The sequence below is a fragment of the Eucyclogobius newberryi genome, unplaced genomic scaffold (genome assembly GCF_026437365.1).
Source record: "Eucyclogobius newberryi isolate DKJ021-1_F unplaced genomic scaffold, fEucNew1.0.hap1 SCAF_7, whole genome shotgun sequence".
Classification (NCBI taxonomy): Eukaryota; Metazoa; Chordata; class Actinopteri; order Gobiiformes; family Gobiidae; genus Eucyclogobius; species Eucyclogobius newberryi.
The window spans coordinates 33,277,967-33,296,133 of NW_027316389.1; the positions used below are offsets into that span (position 1 = coordinate 33,277,967).

Here is an 18,167-nt window from a genome sequence, read left to right on the forward strand (position 1 = left end):
TTTTGTCAATCTGTCCTTTGGGATCTCGCCGGCTGCAACGAGACACCAAGTCACAGCTTTGACCCAGTCTGGAATGTGAGCTATATTAGGCTGGAAGAGAGGCAGGTATGAGGCTACAGCAGTAAATGTAAGATTTTATGTAAATGTATGCGTTTGTGTCGAACTTCAAACGCAATTGTTTTTCCACGGTGCGTCGTGTCTTGACGTGATCCATTTCTTACACTCGCGCGCCTCCTGTCGGTCTACATAAGACATTACGTGTGCGTTACAAAACACTGGCACGTGGCTTGTGTAACTCTAAAATCAGCTGTTGTGTTCGGTAAGCGGGAGTGGCCCGGGAGACAGGGCGGGAGACAGAGGAGACATTTGGACACTGTTTTCGTACCTGGACAACGATGTCTCCGTCTGTCGGCCAGTCCCTGGTGAGGAAGATGCTGAGGCGGGTCCTGGAGGGTCAAGAGGATCCAGAGGGGTTCTTCGCTCTGTGTGTGTCCGTCCTGGGGCACCACGACACCCGGGAACAGTTCCTGACCGTCATCCGGCCTCTGTGCACGGCCAACGGCGCACTGCACACCGCGCTGACCGCCATCTACGAGGAGTATTTCAGCAATGTAAGGCACAAGAAGTGTGGTCATATGTTCAAGTTATGACAGAACATAGTTAATCTAAAGTCTCGTTGTGTAACTTTTTAGCCAGCAACAGATATTGACTGAAAAATACTGAAAAACATGTGTCGTTACTGGCTTGTAGCTGCATAGTTAGTGTTGCTTTAACAGACATACAAGAGGTAGTTTGCGTTTAAACTTTCCAAAAGGTTGGTTTATTGACATGTCGCCTATTGTTACATTTTGTGGTGCTAACTTTACACGATATTAGTGTTGTCATCCCACCTTTACATAACTACATAGATGTAACAATATATGACTTCTTCGCACCTTTTTGCTTGTTAACTTACTTTTTACGAAGCATACTGTCTGTCGAAGCTAAAAAAGCACGTAAATGCCCTGCACAACCTTCCAAACATGATAAAAAATAGATCTTTGTCTTCATATTTGAATTAAATTGTTAAAAGCACCGACCGCGTTTTAGCTTCGGGCTTGAAGTTAGAATGGAACTCATAACCTCTGGCGCCACCTTCTGGCAGGGGTGAGATGCGACAGGTCCCGTGTAGAGTAGACAAAAAGTACTGTGTTACTTCAAAATAACTCTTCTACTCAGATTGAAGTACAACCTGGTGGTCCAAGAAAATGATCTTATAGAAAAAAGTTGGCTATTGTTTGGGAGAACTTGCCTTCTAAATTAAGAGTAGAATGCACTAGAAAGCCTGCAGCTCCACCTGCCCCTCTTTTGGTTGTCCTGCCTAGCCGTTTTGGCCTCTGTCTCTGTCCACTTTTAGATAATGTCCCACTTGTTCACAGATGGAATATGAATAGTATAAATATATTTACATAGAAAATCATGATGAAGAAATCAAGACTTTTTGTCTGGTTTTGTGGTTGTCATTATATTAGATGAAAATTGAAAGTGGTGTTACTACAACTTGCCCCTCTTTTTTCTAGACGTTGAGGTAGTCACCCTTACTGTGGCGCTATCACTAGTGAAACTTTATATTATTATTAAATTATTTATTATAGGAAGTTTAGAAGGAGTTTAGAATTTAAAACAAAAGCAGTAACTATGCTCTCATTACTGTCTCTAAAATCACAGACTGAGGACGATGAGCTGCAGCTTGCAATGGCGCTGTCTCTACTGGAAACAGAAAAAGCCACCAAGCGAAGCACCATCGACCAGTGTCCTCCTCCCTCCCACACCCTGGATGTGTCTGCTGTCCCAAACAAGTCTGCACCGACCCCCAAGGACAACCATCAGGCCCCCACACAGTCGTCCCCATCGTCTAAACAGAACGTTTCTGAGTCTGTCGTGCAGCCGGAGAAAGCGAGGCGTTCCAAGAAGAGGAGGCAGAAGAGTAAAGTGACAGGGCAGCAGGTGGTCGGTTTACCCGCACCGCCGTCGTCCCAGCCCCCGGTGCTGCTTTGGTTCAGGAGGGACTTGAGACTGTGTGACAACCCTGCCATCATCGCGGCGTTAGAGGTCGGTGCCCCCGTCATCCCGGTCTTCATCTGGGCTCCTGATGAGGAAGAAGGCCCCGGGACCACCGTGGCTATGGGAGGAGCCTGTGAGTTTGTATTTTAAACTTGATTTGAGAAGTTTACTAGACCTACAAATAGACCTTTCAGTGTTTTTTTAATTTATGTACTGTATTGAGAAAAAAGAAACACACTTTGAATGAATAACCGTTGCATCTTCAGCTCTATGAAAGCATTTGATTCCACCTGTTTGCCATTCTGTCCTTGGACGAGCCACTTTCCCACATACAGTATGATGTATTGTATGTGTGATGGACTGGTCGTCAGAGGGGCCAAGGCACAGATTTGCCTCTGACAGTCTCCTCGGGAATACATTATTACTTCAATATAGCATCACACTGACAGACCATCGCTAATCCCACACAGTGCTGGGAAGAATTGTATGTAGTTACACAATTTGCTATTTATTTATCACTAATTAGAGGGAAAATGGCACAAGAGCTGTGTTTTCTTCTTTTTTGCATCAATAACGTGCAGATTTAGGCCTAAATTTTTTTTTTTTTAAACACAAAGTGAAAAACCTCAATGTGTTCTGATATTCTGAATGCCACCAAATGAAAGAGTAACTGTAACTTAATACTACTACTCAAAAGCACTGTATGCATGTCTTTACTTCCCAACAATGATCTCACACAATATTCTTACAAGAACAGTGGAGGAAGTTAGCATGGCCAGCCCCTCCTACATTCTACATGTCTTTATAAAGTAAAGGAAAAGTGTCTAGTCTTGGCTGGCCAGGCCAGAGTCTGGTCCATGGACACAGCAACAGTGTGCTCTAGTTACTAGGCAACATCCCTTGACCCACGGTCACCCCGATCCAAAACAAAAGCAACCCCACTTAACATTGATATTCTATAATATGCTGCTCCTCTTTCTTAGGTAAGTTCTGGCTGCACCAGGCTCTGTCCTGTCTACGTCAGTCGTTGGAGCGGATCGGCAGCACTCTGGTATTTCTTAAATCTGGGAGTCCGAGCGGCTCTTCACTGCAGACCCTGAGGCAGCTGCTACAGGACACCGGAGCCAGGACGGTGGTGGCCAATGCTGTGTACGAGCCCTGGCTGAAGGAGAGGGACGACCTGGTGCTGGCCGCCCTGCGCAAAGATGGAGTGGACCTAAGGATGGATCACTCCTACTGCCTCAGAGACCCCTACTCTGTCAGCACCGTGGGGGTGGGGCTCAGAGGTACGGCTGTCTCGAGGGATTTATCTCAAGTTCAGTGTCACCCTTCATTCATCCAGGAGTTGTGTGTGGTAGAAAAAAGTTTCATATAGTCATCTGGACACTGTTTTTAGATATAAATAAGTTTTGATTCCATCAGTATGTCATTTTCAGCTTGATGGAAATGGTTTGAGCAGCAGCATGTATACTCTCCTGAGCTCAAACGAGTCCTATCCAAAGGGAGGAGTTATAACTGCCTTGTCCTTGTTTACAAGTCTGACTCACTCTCACAGTTTGGGTCATTAAGGCCTATTGAGGTCCGGCCACCTCTGCCTCAAAGCTATAAGTACCTCATAAGCCTTTGACTGGTTTGATTTCTTCCCAGGTCTCATGAGGCTATTGTAGACTGAGGGTAGAGTTTTTTCCTAACAAAATGGCCTCCTGTATATTCCTCCTTTATATTCGAACAATCTCTTCTCGCTGCTTACATGTTTACCTCACTCCCCTCAAACGTGTGACTTTTAAATAAAGATGCATGGTCAGTTACATTACATTCGCCACACAGAAAACACTCCAATTCAGGATTACAATCTGACATTCACCTTGATCTAAAAGCCACAAACTACACCTCTGAAGACAGGGAGAAGGAGATGTTTGAAAGAGGAGTGAAGGAGGCACATTTTGTGAAGAAAGAAAAGCCTTCTTTAAAGAGAACTGGTACTGTAGAACACACTGAAGTACTTGTCAGACGTATTGTAATGTCGTACCAAGAGCAGACTCCTTCAGGACTCATTTCATGAACATATCCTGGATCTCTGCTCTACAGGCATTGGTTCTGTGTCCCACTTCATGAACTGCTGTAAACAGAATCCGGGGCCTCCTCTTGGTGCCCCCCTGGACCCCCCTGTGTCTCTGCCCACACCCTCTCATTGGCCCTCGGGTTTATCATTGGACGCTCTGGAGCTGGCCAGGATGCCCCGCCGGAAGGATGGCACCATAGTAAGTACATTCAAACTGTGATCTTGATGAAAATAAAAGCAAATATAGTGAATTAAGTACATTTATATTTCATCTTCTAGATTGACTGGGCAGCAAACATTCGAAAGTCTTGGGATTTCAGTGAGGAAGGAGCACATGCCCAGCTGGACGCTTTCCTTCAAGATGGTAGGCCTTTATTTGTGGAAATGTTTTACCTTTTACCTCAATCTTAAAGGAGACTTTAGCCTTCTTCAGGTACTTAGTGCTGAACTAGAACAGCATCAGTAGATCATAATTTTACATTTTGTACATTGTAACTTTCTGTTGTATCAACTTTAAAAGCTCATGGCCTTCTGCGCAGGTGTCTACAGATATGAGAAGGAGTCGGGCCGAGCCGACGCCCCAAACACCAGCGGCCTGTCTCCGTACCTTCACTTCGGACAGCTGAGTCCACGCTGGCTTCTGTGGGACGCTAAAGGGGCGAGATGTCGCCCCCCAAAGTTTCAACGCAAACTGGCCTGGAGAGACCTGGCCTACTGGCAGCTCAGCCTGTTCCCCAGTCTGCCCTGGGAGTCCCTGAGACCTCCATATAAGGTCAGCATTAGGAATGCACCTGTATGTACCTAGTGAAAGTCAAACTTCTAGATTTATTGTTTGTGAAATACATGGAGTAAAGCTCCCACAATAATGTGTTTTGAAGTGAACATATTTTGGAAATCAAAGAAACTGAGATGAGTAGCTTATAATTCAAATTTATTGGGTAGGTAAAACATTGAAACAGATTTGTATTTCGTTACTGTACTAAAGTAACAGATCATTTAGTATTTGTACTTTACCTGAGTGCCCCTTTTTTAACCCATTTACTTTTTACATTCCGTACATAAAAAAAACTGAATTGTTACTTTAAAAACCCCCATTCATGCACACTTTTTGTCCCTCTCTGGAGCTTGTCTGTGTGAAGCTATAACCCACTTATTTTCAGTCCAATCAACCACCAAGCGTCTGCTTTATCCTTTATCCTTTATCCTTTATCCTAAATCTAATGTTTATTGAAATTGGCTTTTGCGAATTGTCAAAACTTGACAAATGCTCAGTCACTGTCCTCCAACAGCAGCTTTACTCTGAATTATATTAACCCTCCAAAAACCTGTCCTCTGTGCATGGTTGTTACTATGTACTATGTATTATAACTAACATTAGAATATGACACTTGTGTTTCCCGATGGCTGCAGGCCCTGCGCTGGAGCTCAGACCGGGCACACCTGAAGGCGTGGCAGCGGGGCAGGACTGGGTATCCTCTGGTGGACGCAGCCATGAGGCAGCTGTGGCTCAGTGGCTGGATGAACAACTACATGAGACACGTGGTGGCCTCTTTCCTCATCGCATACCTGTACCTGCCCTGGCAGGAGGGCTACCGCTGGTTCCAGGTGAAACACACAGATCAAGCTGAGATTCATACAAAGATCATCAGGAGGTAATTGAGGCTTCTCCACTTGCTCTTCAGGACACGCTGGTGGATGCAGATGTGGCCATCGACGCCATGATGTGGCAGAATGGAGGCATGTGTGGACTGGACCACTGGAACTTTGTCATGCACCCTGTGGACGCGGCCATGACCTGTGACCCCTGTGGAGCTTTTGTGAGACGATGGTGTCCTGAGCTGGCTGAGCTTCCCGATGAGCTCATCCACAAACCCTGGAAGTGTCCCGCCTCCATGCTCCGACGGGCCGGTAAGGATCTTTGGTGTTTGGTGGATCTGCACTTTGGAGCTCGTTAGGAACTACTCTTATGATGTCATTAGTGAACGTCTGTGTCCAAGTCATTTCTGTAAACGTAATCACAAAAGTTAAGAAATATCACTTTATACTCTAGTTTGAAAGATGATTAGAGAGTATTTTTACCATCAACAATAACATTTTGCATCTCCAAAACAACACTCACAAATCCCGATATTATAATTCTTTTAATGTATTGCGATCTATTTGTGGTTGCGTTTTGCTCTGGCCTTTGAGCATAACCAGCTCTCCTGTGTGCCCAGGCGTGGTGCTGGGACAGTCGTATCCCGAGCGCGTGGTCACAGACCTGGAGGAGCACAGGAGCCGGTCCCTGCAGGACGTGGCACGAGCGCGTCTGCAGTTCCAACAGTACGTGGACAAATCCAGCGGCTGCGACCTGCTCCCTCTGCCCCCGCGCCTGGTCTCCGAGGCGCTGGGGCTCCAGGGAGACACGGCGGCGGCGAGGGGCAAAGGGTTCCTCTTACCTCTCATAACGCGCATGGAGTTCAAACACCAGCAGGAGGAGCCGGACTCGGACGCCGCCTCCAACCCATACAACGCGGTCCTGAAGGGCTACGTGAGCCGCAAGAGGGACGAGACCATCGCCTTTATGAACGAGACGGACTTCACGGCGAGTGTGATGAATGAAGGGGTGCAGAGGAGGAAGAGGATGGATAAGAACTACCGCAAAATGGAAGATCTGCCTCAGCCTCAGCAGCCCAGAGGGAGAGCCAGACGGACTACAACAGCCAAAGACAAGTTCTCCATAGTGCCTGGAGGTGTGGTAAATACACTGAGATAGCGCTCCAAAGAGGTTTTATTGGGATACTGGTCATTTATTTATTTTTCTACTGTTACTGACAAAATGCAAAGGGGGAAAGTGGTGCTGATGAACTTATGTGCTGGGCGGGATGGGTTCTTTGAGTTCTTTATAGACAAAAAAATAATAATTACCTCGAAACTGCAACATTCTGGGGATTATGGTCCTGATTTTAAGGTTTAACTGGACAAATACTTGATACAAATGTTGACCTCACAATAGTTTTTCATTTCATCTACAGATATATTACATTATTTACAGATTTGCCAGGTAAAAGTGTCTGAGAAACCGCAGAATGTACGACGCAGCTGTATTTTCCACTGCATTTATGAAAGTATTGCTCCGCCCCTCTCGCACGCTTAAACATGACGATTTGTCAATGAAATTCAAGACAATCATTTGGTTTATTCTAAAATCAGGACATTTTACATGGAAAATTGCTTTGGCCAAACCTCTTAAAAAGCTTCATGAAAACTGCCGACCTGGCAACACTGACATTTTACAACGATTATTTTGAGGGTGATTTTGTTACATTTTTTCCATCCTGTGTAATAGAAATGTATACTAAATGAAATTTCTACCCTGGAAAAACTACGGTAAATTGTTGTTTATTGCTTAACTTTGACTTCATTTAGTTCATACTACATTCCCTGAAATGTGATATTTCACTAAGTGTCCTGCTGCTGTACAGAGAATGTGTAAACACTGCTATGTCATCATAAATAATACTATTACAGTCCTACTTTATGCCTTTTTGTTCCACTTTACTTTGCACATAATAATGACTGTTACATTGCTGCATTCATTTCTGTCAGGAAAGAATCATTCCTCTGTAAATATGAATATCTACATTTGTTTTGAAGATATGCTGAATAAAAGGACATTTGCAGTAGAATATTTCAGTTTTTCAAAGATTTTTGCAAATTTATGACATATAACGTATCTATCTTGCATTTATTAAATTAAAGGTGATTTTATTGCCCAACAATACTAAACATGCATTCTTACTATAGGAGGGCTCGCCTCTCCACAGAGCTGACCTGCAGCTTGGACTGGTGTTGTCAACTGCTGCTCTCTATTGAGATAGATGAGTTTATTGTCACGTTGTGAGAAATTATTGACAAAGCAATAACATCTCCATGGAGACAAGCAGATGGATTTATCACAAAGACATCTGATCATAGAAGCTTCTGTGGCAAGTATAGACTATGTATAGACTATATAGACTATATAGACTGTATAGACTATGTATAGAGTATATATACTATGTCTAACTAGAAACTAATTCTCAGACTTTACCCTGCAAAAACTGTACACACTGTATTCTTTATGTCTGATATTCTGGTCCTGTAGGTCCATTTCAGGACCTGTCCAGTGAAGAGCAGCTCTAAAGAATACACCTGTTAACCGTCTGCTGGCTATATTTATATTTTTGAAGATACTTGTGTTGTTATAATATTACGGGAGAATAATCCACCCCAGCATTCTTTGGGGGCAAAAAGAGGTCAGACTTCCACTGCACATCCAATAAACTGTAACTGCCATTATTTGGTTATTACAGTTCTAGAGTCAATAAGAAGAATAGTCACCACAAACAAACAACAATAAGATTGATTAATACAACAAAATTAAAATACAATGTTTCACTGATTTTAATATAAAACATGAAGTGTCAGTCCTTTTTGATTGTGTAAAGGTCGTAACCTGGCACAAGGTCAAGAGCCCTGGGGCTCTTGACCTTGTGCCAGTCCCAGGTTGCAGTGTCCAGGCAAGGGAGCGAGCAGCAGAACGTGGTGGTCATTCCATTACAGTCACAGTCCATATGCAGCATTATATAATCTAAATTCATCATATTCATCTCAAAACATGCAAACCTGCCAGAAGGAAAGTAACACAATGTATAAGTTGTTAATCATAGATATTTGTGAGAAAATGGTGAATTATCTATGTTAGTAACAAAGTGAGGGGGAGATACTTGGAAAGGGGTGGAGCTACAGGTCAGAGAGTTCCCTGCTGTTCCACTGTAGCATTACCAATACTGCACTTATTCTGTTAAAAGTGTCTATTGCTAAAAACAAATACCTGTAATAAAAATGCATTCTTAGTGGGGTCACCTTTCCACAGATCTCACCTGTAATCTCCACGGTGATAGATTGTGTAGATTATTCCATGGAAAGCGTTATTTCCAGTGGGAGAAACCGGGCTGGGATCACGATCACAACTAACAAGTCATGTAGCAACAACAAAACAACACTGCAGTTGACATTATCAATAGGATAAACGTACCAACTTAATATTTATATATGTTTATTTCAGGTTTAAGAGGAGGGAAATGGTCCAAAACAGAAGTGTTTGTTTTAGTACATTTTAGATTGTCTTAAAACTTGGTTACACAGACGCAAATTATTTAAAAGAATATTAATATGTAATATTATCATTATTATGTCACCGCTAACGCTTTTAATACAAAAAAGGCTGTTATACTCTTGATTTTTACTGAAAATGACCCCCTGGTCCCCCTGTTAGGACCCCCGGTGTGCTCTTGTTAAATACGCCCCTGGGTTTTGTAGTCACAGTCACAGCAGTGGTAAGGTCCATTTAGTAACCTATATTTTACTAAGAACATTTTACAGTGGATAGTTTTCTGTACTTACATTTTTTTTTTAACAGGACTGAAAACGAAAATATACTCTATACTTTTAAATAAGTAGATTTTTATTTGACACATTTTACACATTATTTTTTCTTATGTATTTGTAGGATCAACATTTCTTTTGTCTTCCACCAGAGGTTATTGCAGATAAAACATTCCTGACACCATCACTAAGATAACGTGTGAAGAGCAGGTTTACATGTTTCTATAATTTTATACATTTATTTAACAACTGGTTTAAATGAAAAATAGAACTAATCACATTTGTCTGGTAAAGTTTATTGTTCTCAAAAAAGGTCATATGTACATAGTTTTTGAAAAAATGCATTATAGACCTTGATTATCATTAGAATCATAACAAAAAGTGCTTAAGAATCTCACATTGAGCTAGAATACATGGTGGTTTGAAATGTGTGGGAGCTGAACTTCAGATTCTCATCGACTGCAGCTTTGTCGCCCTCTTCAGCAGCAGATGGAGAAACGTCCAGGCGTCTGCATGGGTCAGAGGTCAGCCGAGCGGAGCCCGTTATAAAGCCCACAATAACATGTTTTTTTTTACTTGTTTGGGGAAGTGAAAATGGTTGCTGAGGAGGAAGAGCGTTAGTCTTCGATGGAGCGGATGTATCGCTCGTACGCCGCCTCGTCCATCAGCGCGTCCAGCTCCGCCGGTTTGGCAACGGTCATCTTCATCAACCAGCCTGGGACAGAGCACAACAAGCACGTGAACCTTTATGTGACTCTAAAAACGTCATTTACTTGAGTACGGTCACTTTTTTAAGAAATTGTACTTTTTGGAGTATCTTTCGGACAGAATACCTTCTCAATTCAATATGCTTACTTTTTAAAAAAAAAAAATATTGAAGTAACAAGTCTTTTACGTGAGGAACAGTGTCCTTCAGATACGATTTTATTTTAAAACATTTTGTGGCAATCATTTGAACATTTTCAGATTTTGTGCTTTAGATTTAGTCGCTTAAATTACATAAACTTACCTAAAGCAGATGTTACACCAAGAAAGCTACTCTAAATATTACTTTTACTCAGGAAGTATTTTTAAAATACTTTTGACACACATTGGTCATTTTTTTGTAACACGTTTTTTCAATTTAAGGCAAGGCATCACATCTTAATTTAAAACTTTAAAGCTTATTTTAGCTACAAAAATTAGGATTTTTCTGGATATCTTCTTCAGTATTTGAGTAATCTAGATCAGAAAGAACCAGTTTTAGAATTAGATCTGAACAATTACTTCTGTTCAATGCTCCAAAATCTTGTCATGTCTAAGATTGTAAAGTTTGGTGTGTGTACGGAATTGTGTGTGGTCACGTGACCGCAACTTTTATTATTATTTTTAGGGGACAGGTAAACGGGTAAAACATAAAATATCCCAATTTCAACTCTATTTTAGTGTTTGTTCAGAAGAAAACGACCTCTTGACATGGGGCAAAAAATTGGGAGAGAATTGAATAGAATTAAAAATTTGTTTCGCCTTTTTATGTTTCAGTAATGGTAAACCTGGATTAACAGTCGAGATGTCACGATATCAAATGTTACTGTTAAGATTATTGTGAGAAAAAACATCACGATTTAACTATTATTCAAGATTTTTTTGGTCACAGTCTAAATACAGTGAAATCTTAAATTTTCTTTCATTCCTGTGGTTTGACATGTCACTATTCCTCAAGTTTGTGACAGTCTTTACCAAATTAACCTTTTAAAAAGAAAAATACAGGTAAATATGACCAAAAAAAGCCAGAGAAAAAAGGTATTTACATGGAATTCTACTTTTTGGACGATAGAAAAAATACTTAATTTGGCTTCTAAAATTGTCACAATTATGACTTTTTTGGTTCTTACAATTATATTGTGACCTGACTAATAATAGTGATGCATTGAGTTAGGTTCTACTGGATAAAAGGACATGGAAGAGAACGCTCCAGTTTAACTACAGCTTTACATCACTCCAATTGCTCCTGACGCTACGATTTATTTGCTGTTGCAACAATAGTAACACTTTATGATTAAGATATCACCTACAGGACGAACGCAGCAATTTCAAAATCAAAGTCGTGGAGAAGCAAACCGTGTGTTCTGGGCAAAAACGTGTCGTCATATGGCACTGTGTGAAGTGTGGCTGACTCATGAGCTGCTCCTCACCGTCTTTATAGCAGGAGGAGTTGACCAGGCCCGGTCTGTCTGCCAGCAGCGCGTTGACCTCCAGCACCTCCCCGGTCAGCGGCGAGTACAGCTCACTGGCCGCTTTCACGCTCTCAAGGGCCCCAAACTCGTCTGCAAGTGGTCACAGCACAGGGGACTTGTGAGAAACAGTTTGACATCACATCGATACTCAAAACAACGTCGACAATGGTGGTACGGGGGTATTAAAAGTCCCATGACAGGATTTTATGATTCTCATTTTGACTTTATTTTGTGTGTTTGTATCTGTTGTACATATGATAGTTTTACAACTATCAAGTAGCTATTTATGGAGAAAAAGTTGAAAAATATGTAGAAAATAACAGGAAGTGACATCACACTAGGGACTCATTCCATCCCAGCTTATTTATAATTTAAATTTACACTTTTTTGACACCTAAGCAATAATTTGACAAAATTATCTCATATATTTATATTTGCCAAATTAAAATAAAAGGGTTTTGGCCCAATGGTTGCAAGCTAATTTCCTGGTGTGATGTCATCAATTACAAACAGGAAGTACAATTATACACCTAAAGAATGAGCTATTCCAGGATATTTTTTTGGGAAATAATTTTTAAGATTTAGTAAAAAAGTAAAATTTGTATCAGTGCGGATTGATACAACACACACGTGCGTTTGTTTATTAGCGCGACGCCTCTCTCGTCTCCCGTAGATTTCCGTCTCTTATGAGTCAGCTCGAACAGTCTTCCTCCGTCCTAATTTTGTCTCTCGGGGGACGAGCCACACGTGGCTGCAGGTGAGCGATAGGTGCGTTTTATGATTGATACGTGGCAGGACTAATCAACAGTCCACGCCACGAGGAAATAAGACTCAGATTTGGGCCAAAAAAAATCTTCCATTCAACCTTTAACTCCAATTTAGTTCAATGAGTCGTCCGACCTGTTGTATGCACTTTAAATGAGATACATTCATTAATTGTGTTTGGCAAAAACGTACCAAACACCAAATTATGCCCCTTAAAGTGGTACTATAATGTCTGTCATCCAAGGACAAGAAGCTTTGAGTTTCACCTCTCATCAAAGCAGCTTCTTCATTTCATCTGACAGAAGAAGTCAGGTGGTGTTTACAGTAAACAGTGAGCTCGTGGTCATGTGTGTACTTAGCTCCTCCCATCAGATATGAGGCAGTGACTCACCAGTTCTGTCAGAGGAAGTGAAGAAGCTACTTGAACGAGAGGTGAAACTTCTTAACCCCAAAAACTAGTCTAGTGGATAGAATTACACATTTTCAATTCAATTTCAAGTCAATTTAATCCACATTTCTGTCTTTCTTCAGGTTGGTTCTTGTTTTGAACTAGTGTTGAAGTTGTGTAGTTCTATTTTAGCAACAAATTAGACCTGGAATAGTCCCGTTGGTAGATCTGATTTAGATCTTAAAAGGTCTAGGTTATAATCAGAAGGCTGAATATTTTATTGGATGGTGCCTGATATAAAATGTTTGACGTGTTGCTCTACAGATCTTTTAATAGCTCGGTCATCAGTATGTTCAACATTTCAAAATGGAGAACATAAATCAAGTAAACCACGACACAATCATTAACTGACAGTCGACATTAACCGTTTAACTGACGCCGGATCAACAGTCTTTACAACTAAAAAGCAATAAATATGACCTTCGAGGAAAGAACATGGAACAATACAGTTTTCTGGCCTTAAAATGGTGCCAGAGCTTCACAAAAGTATAATTTGTGGTAAATGAAACTATTCTGGGCTCAACATTTCTGCAAATATTTGTCCTGCAAAACCTAAAACTCAGAATAAACCCGTCATCAATACTACATGTCAAGAATAATCACCTTAAAAACAACTGATCATGTAAATATCATGTGTCTAAGAGGTTTTACTTTGACAAAACTATACTGTTTTCTAATTTTTTTATATTTTGTGAGGTTTTCCAGTTCTTCTATTGAAATCACATCCTGTTCCAGAAGTTATGACTCTAGAATAGAACGGCTCTTGTTCTCATGTTCCAGCACGAGTGTGTAACACGTGTACCTTGCTGTGCCAGCTGGGTGCCCACCTCTGGGAGTCCACAGTAAACTACATCTCCCAGCGCCTCCTGTTGGTTTCCACACAAGGTCAAAGAACAAAAAAAAAAAAGTTTTAGTGTTTAAGCTAATCATAATTGTATAAGATTTTCGAGCGAGCCATTAAAAGGAGAATTATCATGCAAATCAATGTTATTGAGCTTTTAACCTTGTTACAACCATGTTTAATCATCTTTGGTTTACTCAGTTTTGGATTGATTCCACAAGCCCCGCCCACATCCCCTGAACTTAGTTGTGATTATTTTGAAAAATGAAGACCCTAAGTAACACGTGTAGGGTTCTAAGATGTCATGTAACCACTTTTACAAAACAAAAATAATACATTAAAAGACAATCCACTGGGAAGTCAGCAGATCTGTTTCTATTACATAAGCAGGTTTAAATCAATATTCCATTTTTTCAATACAATGTGCAAATTGTTATCTATTTATAGTAAGTTATAGTTCAATAAGTAAACAGAAGCATAGCATGTCTCCTTGAATGTCTGGTGCGTAAAGATGGAGCGTACCTGTGCAAAGTTACTAATGCCCACAGTCCCAATGCTGCCATCCTCTTCTACTCGGATCCATTCATGTTTGTCTGTAAATTTAAGTGCTGCAAACAAACAAAAAGAAAGATACTATAATCAACCGTTAATCCCGTGGAACATGATGTTGACAGACCAGTGAAACTCAAGACACAAAGTTGTGCAATGAGAACATTTTGGCCACTCTCGTGCCAGGACCGAAGCTAACTGAACACTGGAAGGTGAAGGTTACACTGCTCCAAACCTGCTGAGAGCGGGCCGGAGGAGGCCACGCTTCTCCTGGCATGAGGCTGGCTGTGCAGGGGCAGTGGAAGTGTCCGTGCAGGCCGGGACAGAGCAGGCACGGCGGTGGAAACAACCCCGGAGGAGAGCGGGCGCAGCAGCAGCAGCCTACAGGCGGCGGCCATGTCTGTGACGCGGACTGATGACGACACGGTGGAGGAGGAGGAGCAGGCACCTTTGTCTGAGAGGACTTTTACTTCCCTCTGCTGGTGACTGCCTGTTATTACAAACCCCCGGAGTTTAGCACCATTCTAATATAACAATCTCACTGTATAACATCTTTAACACCTCCTGGAGTCATGCCACGTCCCAGCCCGCTTCAAGTCGTCCATCATCGTCCCTGTCCCCAAAAAAATCCGAATCACTGGACTTAAGGACTACAGACCTGTGGCACTGACGTCTGTAGTCATGAAGTCATTTGAGCGCCTGGTCCTCCCCCACCTCAAGTCCCACACCAACAGGTCTGTGGATGACGCCATCAACCTGGCACTCCACTTCACCCTGCAGCACCTGGACTCCCCGGGAACCTACGCCAGGATCCTGTTTGTGGACTTCAGCTCTGCATTCAACACCACCTCCTGCTCTGCTCCAGGACAAGCTCTCCCAGCTCAAAGCCAAGCTGCCAGCGCAGATGATGGTGCAGTTCTACACGGCCATCATTGAGTCCATCCTCACCTCCTCCATCACCGTGTGGTACGCTGGAGCCACAGCCAGGGACAAACAGAGACTACAGCACATTGTGCCTCTGCTGAGAAGGTGATCGGCTGCAGACTTCCATCTCTGCAGGACCTGTACGTCTCCAGGACTCTGGGACGAGCAGGTCGGATCACAGCCGACCCTTCTCACCCTGGACAGGGACTATTTGAGCCACTCCCCTCAGGCAGGAGGCCACTCCCCTCAGGCAGGAGGCTACGGTCCATCCGGACCAGAACCTCTCGTCACAAGAACAGTTTCTTTCCCTCTGCCGTTGAACTCATGAACACTTCCTAAGCACCTTGTCACTTCCTATTGCAGTAAATAACTTTATACTCTATATTTTATTATGTACATATCATGCCGTTCAGAATTCAGTGTTCAATGTTTTGTTGTTTGTGTTGCACCGAATCACCAGGACAAGTTCCTTTGTCCGTGAATTTTGTTTATCGACAAATGGCAATAAATCCTATTCTGATTCTGATTCTGGTCTAGACCTGGTTTAGACCTGGTCTTGGTTCACTTCCTTGTTTGCTTGTATTTGTATCTAAAGCACCGCTGCCCTCTGGTGGTCTTATGTTGTCATCACTGAAGTCTGACTAAATACTGTTTTTCTTCAAAGAAATGTCCAAAATAGAAATTTGGAATCACAGCTCAACTCTCTGAATCTACAACAAAAAGATCATTTCACGTGAGTTTGTTTGAGGCGACAGAGAAGACGTTGGACTTTCTGGAGTTACACACCGCGGTGTCAAAAGCGTGCATTTTTGCGGCACGATTCAGTGGCGTCGGGTGCGTCGGACGCCCTGGACGCGAGTCCGAGGTGTCCAAAGCGTCCGACGCCGACATGTTCAGCTTTGTCCAACTTTCTGTGTTGGACGCGGCGCTGCAGCCAATCAGAGATGACCCAAAACAAACACAACAGTAAAAAAAAAAATCCTTAAAACGCAGCTCTTGGAGCAAATAATGATATTGGCTCAACTCTGCTCAGCTCTGTGGAATATGCGGGGCCCCTCTGGCCCATCTTGGACTTTGTAAAGTTAATAAACCAAAGTCATGGTCCGCCATTAAAATCCATTTACAACACGAGGAAAGCAACACAGCACAACTCCTCCACTGCGCATGTGCAGACTTCAGTCTGTCTTCAAACGTCCAACTTCTGCGTCGGGCCGCAGTCAGTTTTTGTGTCTTTTTCTGTTTAGCGTGTATATTAAAGTTGAAACGTTTTTTTGTTGCAGTATTTTTTTTTTAATGTAACAAATAAAATACAATATTGTTATGACCCCGAAGAGAGGTTTAACATATTTAAACGGACACAGAGACGAAGACAAGTTTCAACAAGTTTATTAGGTTTTCACCAAAATAAATGCTAACTCCCGAACCCCCGTGCCCTAAAAATCACCCCAAAGTTATAAAAAGAAAGATGGACCTGGTGGGCCAGCCAAACAGAAATAAAATAGGAGCGACACCGGGCCAGCCCCGTATTGGGCCGTCGAAGCCGGTGCCGACACCTCTAACTAGAGCACAAAAATAAGGACACACCAAACCCCCTATCTAGCCCCAAACAAAAGCGAAAATGGGACTACCGGTTCCACCAGGCCAAACAAAACAGACTAGTGCTACTGCTAGTGAGAGCCAGCTGGGAGCAGGCGAGCCGAGTGCGTCTACGAAGCGGGACCGTAGCGGGATGGGCGGAGCCGAGCTGAGGGAGAGAGATGAGCCCATCCGGTCTCCATTTAAAGGCTCCAGGGCGCGCACCCGCGGCCGGGAGCCAATCTAATGAAAAAAACTAAACAGATCATTAGACAAAAACTGAACAGACAAAATATTATTATAACCAATAGGGAGGAAAAGTGCCCAAACCTAACAATATACAAAAAAAAAACAGGTTTAAAGAGACTTAAGGCATACAAAATATATCTTTTTAGTTAGTTGAATTCATTGTTTTTTCCACTTTTATGAATCATATTTACCCATAATGTTTATCAAATTAAAGGTCTCATTTGGTATATTTTTAGTAGCTATGAGAATATCTTGTTTTGTAAAATGTTTAAGATGAATAATGTTTGATATCTTGTCATAAACTTTTTACCACTGACAAGAATAAAACAGACGTTCTATAGTTTCTGCTGCTGACAAAAGTCACATGGCTCAACTACAAAGACAAATCTTCCCCTCAATGTCTCGGCCGCTGGAGAATAGTTGTTGAGTATTTTAAATGGCATTTCTTTTACTTTTGGCAAAATTGGCCATTTTGTAAATTTCCTTTGTAAAATCATTTTCAGAACAATGAATATTACATTTTATTTTGAAATCCTCCAAATTTAGTATTTCACTATTTGGATCCATAATGTCCTTTACAAATATCATATTTTAGTCAAACCAGTATTGATTGAAAAGTGTTTTTTTTTTAAAACAATGACCCTGTTATTCCACAAGGGGGCGCAGTGAGGGGTGAAATGATGGGTAAATATAATTTTCCAGTGATGCAACATTTGCTTGTGGAATTCATAAATCCTAACTGGTAATTTGTATTCATCAAAGTCATATTCAAACAGGAAATCTAGACCCCCAACCTCATGCTATTTGTGCTATTTACAAAGTGAAAAAAGGAAAAAACATAATATAAGTTACAAACCAAAATACAGTTACAAAAAGAACACACTTTTCCCCAAAGTAATACATTAAAAATATACTCCGGATAAATTAAATCATTACTCAATCATTCCCTCACCAATACAAAGAGTAAATGACAAAATTCCCAAAAATAAATACCTATGATCACATGATCATTAATAACAGGCGCATTTGTCCGATATAATGTACATTTCCTCTGTTATGTCAGTCAGCGAGAGCAATGGGAGCGTC

The 18,167-nt window shown here is 41.8% G+C and overlaps 2 protein-coding genes across 2 annotated transcripts; one reads left to right on the forward strand and one right to left on the reverse strand.

The window, feature by feature from the left end:
• Positions 1-372: 372 nt before the first annotated feature.
• On the forward strand, positions 373-7,653 carry LOC140349199 (deoxyribodipyrimidine photo-lyase). The gene is made up of 9 exons (XM_072435450.1): positions 373-611; positions 1,708-2,176; positions 3,027-3,329; positions 4,132-4,304; positions 4,385-4,469; positions 4,645-4,877; positions 5,516-5,710; positions 5,788-6,013; positions 6,322-7,653. Exons 1-9 carry the CDS (start codon positions 396-398, stop codon positions 6,858-6,860), a joined length of 2,439 nt encoding a protein of 812 aa, XP_072291551.1. The 5' UTR covers positions 373-395; the 3' UTR covers positions 6,861-7,653.
• Positions 7,654-9,575: 1,922 nt separating this feature from the next.
• Positions 9,576-14,754, reverse strand: LOC140348782 (glycine cleavage system H protein, mitochondrial-like). The gene is made up of 6 exons (XM_072434870.1): positions 14,569-14,754; positions 14,307-14,392; positions 13,746-13,809; positions 11,689-11,820; positions 10,091-10,229; positions 9,576-10,023 (listed from the first exon to the last, which is right to left on the reverse strand). The coding sequence occupies exons 1-5, from the start codon at positions 14,729-14,731 to the stop codon at positions 10,132-10,134; spliced, it is 543 nt and encodes a 180-aa protein (XP_072290971.1). The 5' UTR covers positions 14,732-14,754; the 3' UTR covers positions 9,576-10,023; positions 10,091-10,131.
• Between the last annotated feature and the right edge of the window lie 3,413 nt (positions 14,755-18,167).

What these genes read in the sequence shown, in the direction of transcription:
- LOC140349199 (XM_072435450.1), top strand. Translation starts at nt 396, where the DNA reads ATGTCTCCGTCTGTCGGCCAGTCCCTGGTGAGGAAGATGCTGAGGCGG. An exon ending in CGTGGCTATGGGAGGAGCCT is followed by an intron (nt 2,177 to 3,026) that starts GTGAGTTTGTAT and finishes CCTCTTTCTTAG; the next exon opens with GTAAGTTCTGGCTGCACCAG. An exon ending in CTCCATGCTCCGACGGGCCG is followed by an intron (nt 6,014 to 6,321) that starts GTAAGGATCTTT and finishes CTGTGTGCCCAG; the next exon opens with GCGTGGTGCTGGGACAGTCG.
- LOC140348782 (XM_072434870.1), bottom strand. Translation starts at nt 14,731, where the DNA reads ATGGCCGCCGCCTGTAGGCTGCTGCTGCTGCGCCCGCTCTCCTCCGGG. An exon ending in CTCCGGCCCGCTCTCAGCAG is followed by an intron (nt 14,393 to 14,568) that starts GTTTGGAGCAGT and finishes GTTTGTTTGCAG; the next exon opens with CACTTAAATTTACAGACAAA. An exon ending in GCATTAGTAACTTTGCACAG is followed by an intron (nt 13,810 to 14,306) that starts GTACGCTCCATC and finishes GGAAACCAACAG; the next exon opens with GAGGCGCTGGGAGATGTAGT.